Source organism: Mchenga conophoros, linkage group LG13 (assembly GCF_057382185.1).
Source record: "Mchenga conophoros isolate Kocher_MC1m ecotype Shallow Benthic linkage group LG13, M_conophoros_male_GT1.1, whole genome shotgun sequence".
In the NCBI taxonomy this organism is placed as follows: Eukaryota; Metazoa; Chordata; class Actinopteri; order Cichliformes; family Cichlidae; genus Mchenga; species Mchenga conophoros.
In genome coordinates, this window is record NC_140538.1 from 13,048,428 (window position 1) to 13,063,908 (window position 15,481).

A 15,481-nucleotide genomic window follows, 5' to 3' on the forward strand; every position below is an offset into this window, starting at 1 on the left:
GATCAGATTTAATTCCAGATTTTGACTAGGCTGCTCCAAAACTCTCATTGTGTTTTTTGGAGCCATTAAGAGGTGGACTTGCTGGTGTATTTTGGATCATTGTTCTTCTGTATAACCCAAGTGCATGTGCAAGTGCATGGACTGATGGCCAGACATTCTCCTTCTGGATTTTCTGGTAGAGTTGTAATGAGATACAGACCTTCCAGAAGTTCCTTAGGTGTTGTTCTGGTTCTTTTATGATGACATGGTTGAGTCATCGATTCGGCAAATTCTGGTAATTTGCCCAATTCCTGGGAAGATGCACTACTGTCCCAAGTTTTCTCTATCTGTGGATGTCAGCTCTCACTGTGGTTCAATGGAGTCCCAAACCTTAGAAATGGCATTGTGAACATTTCCAGACTGATAGATGGCAATGACTTTGTTTTGCCTGCGTCTTTGAGTTTCTGTAGCTCCTTAATAAATGAAATCATCGTTTAATAACTGCATTTTGTGTTCACTCAGGTTATCTTTTTAACATTAAAATCTGTTTGATTTTCTGAAACACTTAAGTGTGAGGATTGTGCAAAAAGATAAGAATTCAGGAATGGGGCAAAGATTTTTTCACAGCACCGTATACATCTTTTTATGTTCAGGCTTTCAGAAAATGGTCCATACAGACCAATCATGCCTTACATTGTCAGTGTTGCTCATGTTTATTTTAAGGGAAAATTGCCAAGCCAACACTACAAACTAAAACGAACCTGTTATGCCCATTCTACAGATACACACAGCAAAGCGGAGACCCACGTCCTCCCACCAGCCAAAATGCCCTCACACAATAAGTCCATGGTGAGAGTTAGTCAACTCAGATAGTGAACAAAAATTTAAAAATTTAAATGTAAGGTGAAGGTCATTTTTTCCAATGAGAGAATTTGCTATATTCTGCAATGGAAATCCTCCATTGTGGATCCATCGCTGAAGATCCAGAGAAGAATTAGCCAGTATGCAGTGGACGAGAGACCTAATTGTACCCAAACAGGTTTTTATAAAGCCCCCCCCCCCAAAAAAGGCGAATGTCATCCCAGATACATGGAAGCTCCAGGTTCTGTGTCACATTTCATTACAAAGAGGGGGGTTGATTTTTCAGCTTGCTCCACAGCAGTGGTGTCTAATGTAATCTGTGGATTATTTTAAACAATGCTCATCTTTAAATCAAAGAAGCATAAAGTAGGTGTAGCAGGTTGTGCGTTTTCTTGGGATAATCTTGCAACTGTAGTCATGGTCACAGGATGATGTGGGAAGAACTGCTTTAAACACTAATGAATCAGTAGGCGGCACAGTGTTTTTCTTTTGTGTTCCACCACGTATTAAAGATGATCATGCTTACTGGACAAACTCACTGGCATTTATGTCTTTTAGCAACAACATTAAAACCATCTGCCTACGAATGTGTGGTTTCCTCACATGCCAAAACAGGTCTGTCCAAACAGGGTACTGACAAAGAACCTCTGGGCTTGCAGGTTTTTTGCTGTGGCCATTACCTTCAGGGACTGGGATGTGCCCGGTCTTCAACAGCATTTAGCCAAGTGGTACATCAAACTAAATATTGTTACAAAGTAAGATCCATATGAATTGCACTGTAAGAAAATCATCAGTGTTACTCATTTTACCTTTATTGTGTTTTAATGTAGGAACTAACATGTGTTAATGTTATTGCTACTGCATTATCTTACCATCTTTGGCATCCAATATTGAACTTGAGCTTTATTATGTTAAAAAAAATCATAAGGCTAAGGCATGAGAGATGGTGCTATGAAATGTCTACGGTATAGTTTACATTTTTTCCATCAGCTGGAAGTGTTGCTGCCTGGCGCTCAAGGACACTTAGGTGAGGAGAAACACATAATTTTGGCAGTAACTCCCACGACATCACTACTGATCACTGCCATTGTGCAACTTACATAATAATAATAATTAAAGAAAAAACATTCAAGGACACAAAGATAAGAAGAGAAACAACTGTACTGCAAAATCACTGCATTTTATTGTATTTTTTTTTTTGGAGTTTTTAGGTTGATTTTTTTTAAAGACGTTTGAAACATTTGTGATGGCATCATTGCTGTTATAGCCTCTAAAAGACCTTGAATAACCAAAGTGCTAGAATAGTTATATTTCAATGGCTTCACTCTGTTAGTAAGAATTGTACATCAAAAAATCTGCTCAGGTGAAAACACATATCAAAGAAAATTAACAAAATTGATACTTCAACCATATCAAAGTATCCTCTACCCCCTGATTGACATAGTAGTACAAGGGGATGTGGTACAGCACCCTATCTGACTTCCTTTAATACTCCCACCCAAAAAAACTGAAAAAAACAAAGTTACATAGTTTTCATGTCCACAGCATAGACATCAGCATACTGAGCCATCGCAGCAGTAGAACACCACACTTTAACTACATGGGCATCTAATGAAAACTGATACATAAATTCCTAATGTCATGTAAAGTGTGTAAAATAAAACTTTGTCAGTGAGCTAGTGAAAACAATTCTATTCGACACTGCATATACAGACTCTCAAGCCTAAAGAGATCACACAGTTTCAGAGTTAAAACACAATTTATTTAATGCTTAAATAACTGGTTCTGACCATCCAGTGTTTTGTCATACAATATGCTATTTGGAGCTACAATCAAACAATGTCTTTATGTGTCCTTAATGTGAGTAGGTTTTAAATTAAGGAAATACTTCACCAAAGAATCCAAAGTGAAATGCCCCAGTTTTCCTTTAATACCACAGCAGCCATTAGAAAACCAAACTGAAACACTGCTAAATGTTTACAAACAGTCTTACAGTGTACAGAGACTCCTAAACCTTATAGCCAATATGCACAATACAAGTATAATTTTACAGCGAGCCAGCCTACTAGCATTTACATTCTGATTACTTCGTTCCTGTAGCAGAAGCTGCCCTCCAGTTTTACACAGACAGACAAGACATCACATCCTCAAGAAGCTAGAGATTTTTTTTCATCCTCACCCCAACATGATAAAAGCTTTAATGGTATCCTTTTTCAATTTGAAATATAAAATCGGTGACAAACGTCAGGGCTATATGTGTATAGTGATAAAGGGATTCATTTGAATACAGTGTTTTGCAAACCTGTAAAAATTGTAATTAAAATAATGTGAACAGCATGCATGAAAATATGAGTACTCTGAAAGGCTCCTTTTTTTTGCAGGATTAGATCCATTCCCACTTTGGGAATTACAGAAATTAGATTTTTTTCTGGAAATTTCTTCTGTTAAAATCAAACCAGCTTTTTCATGTACAAACATTATACCTGTTCTAGTAATTAATTATACAAGAACCCGTGAAGTTACACTCAAATCTTTAAAAGTGAAATCGTTTCAGTAAATTTTGAAAGCACTTGAAAAGGTCACTCTCCTCAGTGCGTTCGCAACCAGCAACTTGTCCATTCGATTTAAAAGAATTATACACATTAGAATTTTATATACAGGAAAAAAAAGCTTTTGTGTTAGTTGTGTTTAAGTTTTAAAAAGGAAGGAAAAAAACCTCCAAACAATTTACATCCTGACAACAATGGGTTCAAGAAAAAACTATAAGGCGAGTGTTGAAGTTGGATTAGAAGTGTCCATTCGATTTTTCTTGTGTGTGTTATTGTAACTACCTCATTCTTTTCACCCACCATGTGCATTGAGCTCTTGTGCCATCTTTGGTCACAGTTGCACCTGTGTGGTTGTCAGTAATGGAGTCTCTGTCGTTTTTCGCAACAAACGACGCTCCTCCAAAAAGCTCTCACAACACCAGTGGACCGATGGCACGTATTGTTTCACACAAAACAGGAAGCAGGATCATTGTCCACTGGTCCACCACAGTCAGAAAGTGAGAACTTCTTGGTCCTTTAATTGACAGGGAGTGAGTTTTTCATGCTCATGCGCAAGTCAGAAGGGTTGACTCCTTTCATGTGAAAGCCATTTATTTAGAGCAGATAGTGGCACACTGGACCTTGCTTTAAGTCCTCGAACCTGAAGTCTTAGCCCTCTGAACACTTGTTCCCAGGAAACGTTGAACTTGGTTCCTCTGTATCTGGAAGACAAAACAGTACGTTGCATATTGCAGCACATTTACTGTCACCCTCTTGAAGCTCATACAATACATTACAACTGACAGTGCATTGCCTAATATTGAGTATTAAACTGAATTCAAAGGGTGTAACGTGTACAATGTTTTTCTTAAGTGTTTCATTCCTTTGTATGACAAAATGACAACACATTAACAAGACCTGATGGTACGTGGGTTGTTATGGTGACCTCTGTTACCATAGAAACTCTTTGGCAGACTTCATGGCAGTGCCATCCCATTTCTGCGCAGATGGAATGATTCACCGCAAACATACGGGTGAGCAGCAGTAGGGATTAACAGTCTGGCCAGTGGGATAACAAACTCTTTTTGGATGGGACAAAGCTGTTGTGAGTTGGGGATTTAGTGGACAAAGAAAAGGCGTGGAGGGTTTTAGCGGGGCAATATAATGCTGAGGTGTGTAGTGACCCTCAACCCTGTTCCCTTTGTAAATGTTTTCTATTCATTCACACTGAGGGAACGCAGAGGACAGAAAATCTGCCAGGGGATAACCAAGCTCATGCCAGTTTCTTCTTTGCTTTGAGTTTGAACTATCTGACTAAATTGATGATTTCATTTACTTTAATACTGTGGATACAGGCATCTCATGTGCAGCACTGTGCAAACGTTTGAGCAGCTTCAGAGGTTCCCAAATGTGATGCTGTAGAGCAGGGGTGCTCACACTTTTTCCGCATGTGAGCTACTTATAAAATGACCAAGTCAAAATGATCTACCCACTACAAAAATCCAAAACATATACTTATTTATAAATATATTGAGGATTCTTTATATCTACAATGTATATACATGCATAACCGCAATATCCAATATTTCACAACACAATTAACTATGTAAATTTTTTGTCATTACCTGAGTTTACTCTGATGACTTGCACTGAATTGAATCAGCCAGGGATGCATAGTCCGGACAGTAGCTGCTGACGGCCAGGTTTAAGAGAAAAAACCGAGAGCTAAAAATTGGAGTTAACTCGCTGACTAGCTTGTCAGTTTTACTACACTTCGCGCCGCTGTTTGCGCATGCGCAGCGACCTAAGCGTCAGAAAAAATCTGCTGTCATCTGACTGGCTTCCCTGTATCAATCAAGTGACGGGATGGATGATAGGCTGGCATCTATTTTTTTAATGCCATGCGATCTACCAATATTACCTTTGCGATCGACTGGTCGATCGCGATCGACGTATTGAGCACCCCTGCTGTAGAGTATGTAAAGTATAATATTTATTGAGAGTATGTAAAAAAAAAAATTGCTAGTTTTCTTCAGGATCATTCTCCTTTTGCATGATTTGAGCCAAGCTTTTGACTCTAGGGTATACAGAGACTCTGGTATACAGAGTTCATGGTCAACCCAATGACAGTAAGGTGCCCAGGCCCTGTGCCTGCAAAACAAATCCAAATCACCCCCCTTCCGCTTTGACAGCTGGTATCAAGCGTTAGTACTGATGTGCTGCTTTTGATTTTTGCCAAATATGGGTCTGTGCAATACAACCAAACATCTCCACTTTGGTCTTGACTGTCCAAAGGACATTGCACATTAAGTCTTTCTGGTTTCTTCAGATGCAACAACCTAAACTGTGGTGTCTTGTTCTGTTTAGACAAGACAGGCTTTCTCTTAACGGCACATCCAACTTACTTATGATCAGTTGATCAACTGCATTTGATTAGCAGCAACTGGCTGCTATTTACCTTCTTCCTTCTTTCAAAAGCAGTACAGGTGTACTTTGTTTTTCACAGGACTGTATCTCTCGACAAGACATCTTTATAGTTAACTATTAAAAAAGAAACAAACAAAATCTGCTATTTACTAGCTTAATAGTAAAACGTGGTTACACTGAACACGACTGATTACTTTGTACTACATTTATTAATAAATAAAAGGTATACCGGTAGGTTAATTGAGAGGTAGGTTACTTTTGGTGCCTAAAATGATAGTTTGCTCTGTTCAAAGTTTAAAATCTGTAAAGCCTAGAAATAAAAACACAGAATACACTAATACAAAAGTGAAGGCATTAGGTGGTACTAGGTGCTATTCAATGCACCTGACTTCAGTTAGTGGGAAGTCAGTGAACAACAACGGATATGTACAACATGTACAGTAGTTAAAGCCTGGGGACTATGATGACTGTGTTAAGGTGAGAAAGTAAACTACTGTACCTGGAAGAGAGTAACCATCCCTATGAGTGGTGCTTTTTATCCCCTGATCTTCTATCATCTTTCCGCCTGCTATTCCTTGACCCCTCTCCCTGCTGGAAAACACACATAGAAGTATACGTAAGACATGGTATTCTTATCTTCTGATAGAAAAAGACACCAAAAAAACCTCACTGCAACCAAAAACACACCTGAAACATCAAAATAAGAGAAAGAAGAAGCAAAACTCAAATGTTAGTAATAGCATCATCGCAAGAGTTATAATTAGGACTTAAACCACACACCAAGTAGACACCTGGAAAAAGAATAATTATGCCATTATGGACAGAGCTGGAAACAAAAGGAGCTGATTGAGTTTCCTTAGCACTCATTAGTCATACTCTTGACTAATTGGCTAAATGCTTTAAAAGACCATTATAAAAGACCATTAGCACCACACAGTCAGGAGAACTGCAGTCAGCATCTTCTTTGTTATGCAAACAAAACAGACACCACACACTGTTAAAACACAACATGCAAGGTTGCAGTTCATATGATATTTGTATATATTTGCCCACTATGGAGATAATAGTCATCTCAAACCAGTTAATCCAGTGTTAACAGGAATTAACTTCACTGAATTCACTGGAGTAAAAGATGATTAAATCTAATTGACTCCCTCCCTCTTTGACTTAAAGCTGCACCTTTTACCACGTGTTACTTTCTTAATCTCAATTTTGCTCTTTTCACTTCACTTAAATAATCTTTAAGGTTCAGAAGAGCCTTTAATTTTTAAAGTGAGACTCAGAATTGTGGCCCGTGACTGCAAATTTCTTATTTAGATGAGTTATAATGTTATTTTCTTTTGTTTCAGACCCACTGTGATTCACTGTCAAATGCAGCTTTAAGCCTAAAAATTGTTTTTGCTGTTAACCTCCCACCCAAGTAGTTCTTAGACTGATGTCTTGTGACAGGAGAATAACAGCATATCAAAGGAAACCCATCTAGATGGTAGATTAATTGGATCTTCATGCGACCTCTGATGCATCTTCTTGCAGAATGGGACTGTGGTGAAGGTCTTTGTGCCACCTGTCACCTCCTTGGTTTTCTGGTGTGGGAGTAGACACCCGGCGAATAACCTTCCTTATGACCTGCTCAAGGCAGAAGAAAAGATCTGATGGTGCCTGATTGTATAAAAACACCATCCCTATGATGGGTATTATTTCAGAGCTGGATAGGAAATGGGAATTAAAGTATACATTACTTTTCTACTGATGAGGTTACCATCTTGGTCCATATAGTGTTCCTCTGTCATGGTCTCACCTGGGATATTCTTTGCTTCTTCTCCCTGTAGGTATTTGTGGTTAGCACGTGAATAAAAGCTTGCCAACTTCCTGAGCACTTCACACACGATTAAAAATAATCCATCACCATCACCACACTGAAACAAAACACCAGTGAGAATAATAACCCTGACAGAAAGAGGATGGATTAGTTTTCATTTATGAACTGTGACAGGGTCAGTAGAGCTTGTAAACAAACATATGCACAGTCATATCTAGACACACACATACACACAAATAGAATAAACCACCATTATACCAAGCAAGACTATTACGTATCACAGCAGACTGACCAGTCTAAACCAAACCAAACCACGACCCAGCTCAGCACCTGCTTCAGGCTTTCAGTGTACCTTTAAAATTAGACGGCGTCTGAAGATTCTGGTGGTTACTGTCTGTTCTTCCTCTGAACCGGAATCTACACTAACTCGCTGTGGAGGGAGGTTTTATACAAACGTTACACAACAGAGGGAGTCAAGTGGAAAAAAGAAGCACATGTGTAGGACAGTTACAGGTTGAAACATTTTTGTTGTTGTCCTTTATGCACCTCAACTCCATAGTTGGCTGAATCAGGAAAGACAACTTTAGAATAATAGAGAAGTTTAGTTTTCTTTAGCGTAAGATGTGCTATGTATTTCTCCTGTAGAATTAGAAGGCAGTATAGGACTTTAGTACAGAAAATAAACAAAGATTTCATCCCTCATTGTTACAGGTACAACAGTCTTTAGTATTACCTGGACTTTTTTCTCTGACATTAGTGTTCCCTCCTCTTTTCTGCCATTTGATGATTCAGATGAGCCGTCCTGAGGTGAGTGCTTTGAGTTGTCGCCGTTCTGTCGGGACCTCCCTGATTCTCCTCTAGATGAGGAGGTGATGGAGTCACTAGAGTTCTCTTGGCTGTTGGAAAAACAAACAAAACAACACACCAAATAAGTGGTCTGAGAGATTGTTATTTTGTGATTCTATTTGAGCATTGTACTTAAAAAAAAAAAAGATTTTACCTTTCTCGTCTGTCGAGCAAGTCTGAGCTGACACTGCGTCCTGGCGTTGGTGGTTCCACATTGACACTGGATGAATCGCTGTGCCAACCTGAAAGTGAACAAAGGTCTTGTTCTGCATGTTCAACGTGATCACAAAGCTCCTGAATCCTGGACTTGGTCATCTCTTCGTTCTCCTCCTTTTCCTCTGAGCCACCTTTGTTCTTCACCTCCTCCAACAAAGACCCTAATGCTTCTTCTTTGATCTCTTTATCCTCCTCCTCCTCCTCATCTTCTTCATTGGGCTGAAGTTCCTCAAGTGCCTCATCCCAGGCCTGAGGGGAGAGGCGGACTACAGTCTGGTCCTCGGCGTCCTGTTGTGATGTACTGCAAATATCCTTTTCACTGCCACACAACGTCGAATCCTTAAACTGCATATCTTCATGTGTATCATCTATTCTATCACCCTTACAGAAAACTTTCTCAGCGTCTCCATCAACTTTTCTGCTATCTGCTTCAAATGTGGCACAAGCTTTTTCCATTTCATGCTCATTTCCTGGCAGGTCATACTGCTCGTTTAACAGCTGTACATCTCTCACCACTTCCATAACATAGGCTGTCCCCTCATTCCTGTCATGAATATTATCCTGCTGGTTACTCACTAAATCTTCCTCTTCCTCTTCAAACCCCTCTTTCTGTTCCACCAAATTTTCCTCTGTTAGTTTAGACCTATCTTTTGTTATCATCTCACATTTTCTTTCCACATTTTCAATTAAGTCTCGCTCTACCCACTTTTCCACTAATGCACTTCCCTCTTCCAACTCTGCTGCAGCCACTTCAACAACCTTCCCTAATTCTTCTGTCACTTCCTTTTCACCTCTTTTCAAACAAACATCCTGTTTTACCCCATTAAAGGGATCCAGCTGCACTCTTCCATCTCCAATTTGTGCTCTCTCTGGTGATGAAGGGGTTATCGATGAAATTGATGATAATGAAGGGGAAGATGTGGTGTATGCCATATCAACATCTAATTCACACATCGTGGGAAAGGACCGTGACCTGGGCCTGTGGATCGGCTCCATTTCTTGAAAAGATCGGTCCTCCTCCTCGCTCAATAGCAGCTGATCATTCAGGGCAATGTGGGGCTTTCTTGGCTTATAGGGAATAGGATCAGGAAGTTCAAATACTGGGACAGATAGGGTGAGCTCACAGGGTCTAGGGGGGCTCCTAGGGGGGCTTTCTGGCTCTCTGTTACTGGGCTCTAACTCTGAACTCCAAGGCAAGGGCTGAGGCTGGGTGTCAGCAAGCAAAGGTGTGTCTGGTTCTGGGTAATGGTGCTGTTGTTGGTGGTGTGCAAGGGAAGGATTGGGAGTGACGGGGAGGTCAGACTCCAGGAAGTAGGGATCAGAGTGCAGTGTGGCGGGGGACTGCAGCTCCACTAGAATGCTCTGATAATCTGTAGGTGACAGGATGAAAAATGTACAGACATACACACACCAAAGCATAACACAAACAATTTAACACCCGAAAACACACCATAACACCACATGACATGGACAATAGCACAGAGAATGAAATGTAAAGCATGTATCCAGACAACCGTTACCTAGGATAAGGATACATTTAACCCTTTAAAGCCTGAAGCATGAACTAATTGCCAGAATTTTTTTTTAATGGAGCATTTATTGAACCTTCTAACAATTTAAAAATTGTCAGAAGGTTTGTGTTTTTTTATTTTCATGACTATTTAAATTATAGATTCTCACTGAAGGCATCAACACTATGAATGAACACACATGGACTTATGCAGTAAACAAAAAAAGTGTGAAATAACTCAAAACATGTTTTATATTTTAGATTCTTCAAAATAGCCACCCTTTGCACAGATTACTGCTTTGCACGCTCTTGGGATTCTCTCGATGAGCTTCATGAGGTAGTCACCTGAAATGGTTTTCAAACAGTCTTGAAGGAGTTCCCAGAGATCATCAGTCCATTTCATCCCAAACCATCTCGACTGAGTTTAGGTCAAGTGACTGTAGAGGCCAGGCCATCTGTTGCAGTGCTCCATCACTCTCCTTCTTGGTCAAATACCTTTAAACAGCCTGAAGGTGTGTTTGGGATCATTGTCCTGTTGAAAAATAAATGATGGTCCAACTAAACGCAAACCGGATGGGATGGCATCTCGCTGAAGGATGCTGTGGTAGCCATGCTGGTTCAGTGTGCCTTCAATTTTGAATAGGTCTCCAACAATGCCACCAGCAAAGCACCCCCACACCATTACACCTCCTTGTCCATGCTTCACAGTTGGAACCATGCATGCAGAGACCATCCGTTCACCTTTTCTGTGCCGCACCAAGACACGGCACATAGAACCAAAGATTTCAAATCTGGACTCATCAGACCAAAGCACAGATTTCCACTGGTCTAATGTCCATTCCTTGTGTTTCTTGGCCCAAACAAATCTCTTCTGATTGTTGCTTTTTAGTAGTGGTTTCTTAGCAGCTATTTGACCATAAAGGCCTGATTCACGAAGTCACCTCTGAACAGCTGATGTATGGTACAGATGTGTCTGCTACTGGAACTCTGTGTGCTATATATCTGAGCTCCAATCTCAGGTGCTGTTAACTTCCAATTTCTGAGGTTGGTGACATGGATGAATTTATCCTCAGCAGCAGAGGTGACTCTTGGTCTTCCTTACCTGGGGCAGTCCTCATGTGAGCCACTTTTGTCGTAGCACTTGATGGTTTTTGCAACTGGACTTGGGGACAGATACATTTTAGCAATTTTTCAGACTGCCTGACCTTTAGTTCTTAAAGTAATGATGAACTGTTGTTTCTCTTTACTTAGCTAATTGGGTCTTTCCATAATATGAATTCTAACAGGTGTCAAATAGGGCTGTCAGGTGTACCAACCTGACTTCTGCATAACAAAACTGATGTTCCCAAACCCATTAAGAAGATAAGAAATCCCACAAATGAAACCTAACAAGGCAGACCTGTGAAGTGAAAACCATTTCAGGTGACTACATCATGAAGCTCACTGAGAGAAGGCCAAGGGTTTGCAGCGCTGTCAACAAAGGGGGGCTACTTTGAGGAATCTAAAATATAAGACATATTTAGGCTTAATTATCAATTTCTTCTTTGCTACATAATTTCATATATATTGCTTCATATATTTGTCTTCAGTATGTATCTACAATGTAGGAATTAGCAAAAATAATGAGAAACCATTAAATGAGAGATGTCATATTTGTAATATCCAGTGTGCGTGTTTGTATAAGATGGAAGATGGTAGGATGGCTGGATACTAGATAAATAAAATAAAATGAATGCATACATTTAACTGTACCAGATCAGCCACAACATTAAAAGTATTGTGAGAGGTGAAGTCAATATTCTACTGGAAAATATTAATCTAAAGGTTGATATGAACTTCAAAATTAACAAAACTACATCAGTGAGATGCCCTGGAAAAAGTCCAATCTGGACAGAACAAGACACTAATACAGGCTTCATGTTGATCTCCTGATGGTTTAGAGCTGTCTGATTGTAATACTGGGACCTCCACAATATTAGTCAGGTGGTTTTGATGTTATGGCTGATTAGGTTAATATTAAACCTACTATATATAAAGAAGTATTTTATAAGTAGTAATCACAAATGCTGGTCGAAGTTGCTCTTATTTGAAAGATTTTGTCAGTGAGGTAAGATATTAAAAGTGGGAACTATTACTGACATGAGGCCTTATAGTGTGTGATGTGGCTAATATTTACCAAGGTGGTCTGTTACATGCTCACATGGGATAGACGACAGATGAGAGTTTTTAGTAGGAAGAAGCATGGAGTGGAAGGAGAACAAGATAAAGGATAGCAAATGCTAAAGGTATATTTCCATATTAGAAGGATCGATGCGGGTTTGAGTGGGAGGTGGATTGACTGAGGGTGCACAAGTACACTGACAAACAGGACAGGGAGACAATGAGCGGAGAGGCGGGGAAGAAGGACTTGGGCTAGGACAACGTGATCCTGAAGGAGAGATGGGAGGGAGGGTAGACATGGAAAGTGGGGACACTGGGCGGAAAGAGGAGGCCAGCTGGGTCACTAGGGACTCTTTGCTTGAGGAGGCAGTGACAGAAGGAGGGACTGTGCCTGGGGCTGTAGAGTGGATGGCTGACACAGGTATGGTGATAGGCTGAGAATGGCTAGGAGACATAGCGCAGGGTGCAAGGGTGAGGTTGGGCGGAGTTGTTGTAGGTTTGAAGGTATCACCAGTTTGACAAGTGACTGATAGTGCTTGCAAAAGGTCCAGAGTAGGTATGCTGAGTCTGGGGGAAGCTGGAGCAGATGTGGGAGATGTTGGGACAGATATAGCAGAAGAAAGAAAGGGTGATGGTGAATGAGGAGCAGGTGAAGAAGGTAAAGGTGAGGTAATAAGAGGGATTGGGGAAGAAGTAAGGGGAGAGAAAGGAAAGGCCGGGAATTGACGAGGGTCAGTATTGGGACACTGAGGGATGGGACATGCATGGGGAGAGGTGAAAACGTCGAACTCTGCCGGCTGAAATGGAGCTGAAGGTGCCAAGTCTTTGAGCAAAATGGACGACTCATAACTTGGCGAGCGGCGTGGAGGGAAGGGGTGACAGTAAAGCGCTGCTGAAGGTGTAAGGGGAGTGGGTGGAGGTGTTGGGGTTGGTGTTGGAAAGAAAGGACTGGGTGTTTGCAGGATGAAAGCTGCTTCAGGGCCTCCGGAAGTTAAGGGGATAATTATGCAAACTATGGGAAAGGAATAAGGTAAGATACAAAATAAGAGAGATAAAAAGAAACAAAAACTACATTAAACCCAGTGAAACATGCTTGCACAACAGGACAACGAGTGAATAATATGGGTGGATAAGGAGCAGGCATATGAGGATTTTGCCAACACATGACTTTACATTTGTTAAGAGCAGTTATGTGCTGTTATCAGCAGTGGATACTGCTGGTGGGAGTTGATGGGAGGCAGGAGGAACAGAAGGAGGAGGAAGAGGCAGTCTGGTTTCACAGAGGAAGACATTCTCTCATCTATCCAAGGAAGGCTCTGAGGAACTGGAGGAGAACTAGGAGAGCTAAACTAAGTCAGCAGAGAAAAGCAAACTATAGGGTTATATTATTTCTGTATAAGTCACACACTGAAAAACATTCAAAGCAATAGTTAACATGCAGCATGCACTTGAAGTGGAAATTAACAATGTATATTAATCTTCTGTGACAACTGGATACAGCAGTGATTTGCAGAGTATTTACCCTGAGCGTAATCTAATTTTAATGAGAGTTAATTTAACAGAAGCCAATTAAAATCAGTGCAAGTAATAAAGTGCTATATAAAAAAGTTTTCATTTAAACTAAATATTAAAATGAAATTGAAATGTAAAGCAGAAATTTCAGTGTCAAATATATTGTAGAATCAAAAGGAACGTCTTTGAGGAATGGTAAGACCCAGCTGTTCACACAAATTCTAAATCCGAGTGTAAATCACCACTTGTGGTTTTGGTTTCACTAGTATGATACATATGTGATCCATGCATTGCCACAAGAAAAAGAAGGTAGCAGGGAGAGGTAAGAGGTCAGCTAGACAAAGCTAAACTTTACCATCAGCCTGATCCCGGAAAACAGCGTTATCATCGGCAAAACATCTTGTGCCTGAAATGTTACCATAGTCAAATATTGGCCCCTCCAGCAAAGTCACAATATCCATCCGATTGACTTTGGTCAGCACTGCAGTTAAGGCATCCGCTGAGGAAGAAGAGACATTAAAACAGTAAAACAGGAATTTGAGCAAATGTAATTATGCAGACGTTTGGATTAGTCATAGCGAAACCAATTTTTAAGCAAATATATTTTAGAGCATCTGGATGATTTTTCAAAAGAAAAGAGAAAAGAATAGCAAAAAAGAAAGCAGAAAACCTCAGTGAGGGGCGATAATAAGGATTGACAATATATGACTTTACCAGACAATATAAAGTACCCTGAGGCAACTATTGTTGTGATTTGGTGCTATATAAAAAAAACTGAATTGAAGTGAATTGAATTGAAAAATTGAAAAGAACTTTCAGGAGTAAATCAACAGCAGAATGACTGAAAAAGAATGGAAACAAAAACAAGAGTAAGTAAAAAGAAAGATGTATAGACATAAAAAATAATCTTACTTGTGGCGTTTTTCCCTTCCCGACTGACCCATTTCTTAAGAAGCATGAAGCTCTGTGCTGTCAGAGAGTTCGGGTTCTCTAGTCTAATGTGATTGATCTCATCCACTGTGAAGTTCATCTCCCGAGCCAGCTCTGTTCAGACACAAAAACCAGGTCTAACATGAATACTCAAACTTCAGTGTTTTTCTTTTGCACTATCCATAAACAAATTGTCCATCATTTTATGTACAGTGGAAACATAAATACAAATACACAATAAAAATGATTAAAAAAATCCTGTTGTTTAAAAAAAAAAAAAAAAAAAAAAAGTTTTTAGCATTAACTGATCCATCACTTTATTTAAAATTATTTAAAATTCCTCTCCTTTTTAAGGCTTTTAAACCTGGTATCTTAACGCTACATTATAACAGCGTATAGTATCAGAGGCTCTGGGTGACAGTCAGCCTGAAGGTGGCAGTAAATAACAAGGCTCGGGGGCTTGAGAAATAAATAAAGCAGTGGTTATAACCTGTCCAACTGAGTCCCAAGTGATCTGCAACTATAGCCATGCGCAAGTCCGTTCGCTCACAAGGACTTTGGGGACCTGGCAAGATAGAAGACATTGATTCATTAATACCAATAACATTTTTCTACACTTACACGCTAATGTAAAAGAAAAATACATGTGTATAATTTTCCTTTCCTGGCCACTTATTAGTCATGATTATCAGC

General features: G+C 39.9%; 1 protein-coding gene across 24 annotated transcripts in view; it reads right to left on the reverse strand.

The window, feature by feature from the left end:
• Nucleotides 1–2,001: 2,001 nt before the first annotated feature.
• LOC146560928 (ankyrin-3-like) overlaps nt 2,002–15,481 on the reverse strand; it is a 121,323-nt gene continuing 107,843 nt past the window's right edge. For 19 of the 24 annotated variants that reach the window (XM_085296529.1, XM_085296526.1, XM_085296528.1 and 16 more), the window contains 10 exons: nt 15,279–15,353; nt 14,771–14,902; nt 14,214–14,357; nt 8,615–10,046; nt 8,348–8,510; nt 7,967–8,044; nt 7,535–7,618; nt 7,308–7,421; nt 6,295–6,386; nt 2,002–4,090 (listed from right to left, as the gene is read on the reverse strand). In XM_085296529.1, the coding sequence (XP_085152655.1) occupies nt 6,315–6,386; nt 7,308–7,421; nt 7,535–7,618; nt 7,967–8,044; nt 8,348–8,510; nt 8,615–10,046; nt 14,214–14,357; nt 14,771–14,902; nt 15,279–15,353 (2,294 nt within the window). In that variant the 3' untranslated portion in view covers nt 2,002–4,090; nt 6,295–6,314. Of the gene's footprint in view, nt 4,091–6,294; nt 6,387–7,307; nt 7,422–7,534; nt 7,619–7,966; nt 8,045–8,347; nt 8,511–8,614; nt 10,047–10,090; nt 13,359–14,213; nt 14,358–14,770; nt 14,903–15,278; nt 15,354–15,481 lie in introns of those variants that run through there. The other 5 variants (XM_085296552.1, XM_085296542.1, XM_085296532.1 and 2 more) reach the window with 5 other exon arrangements.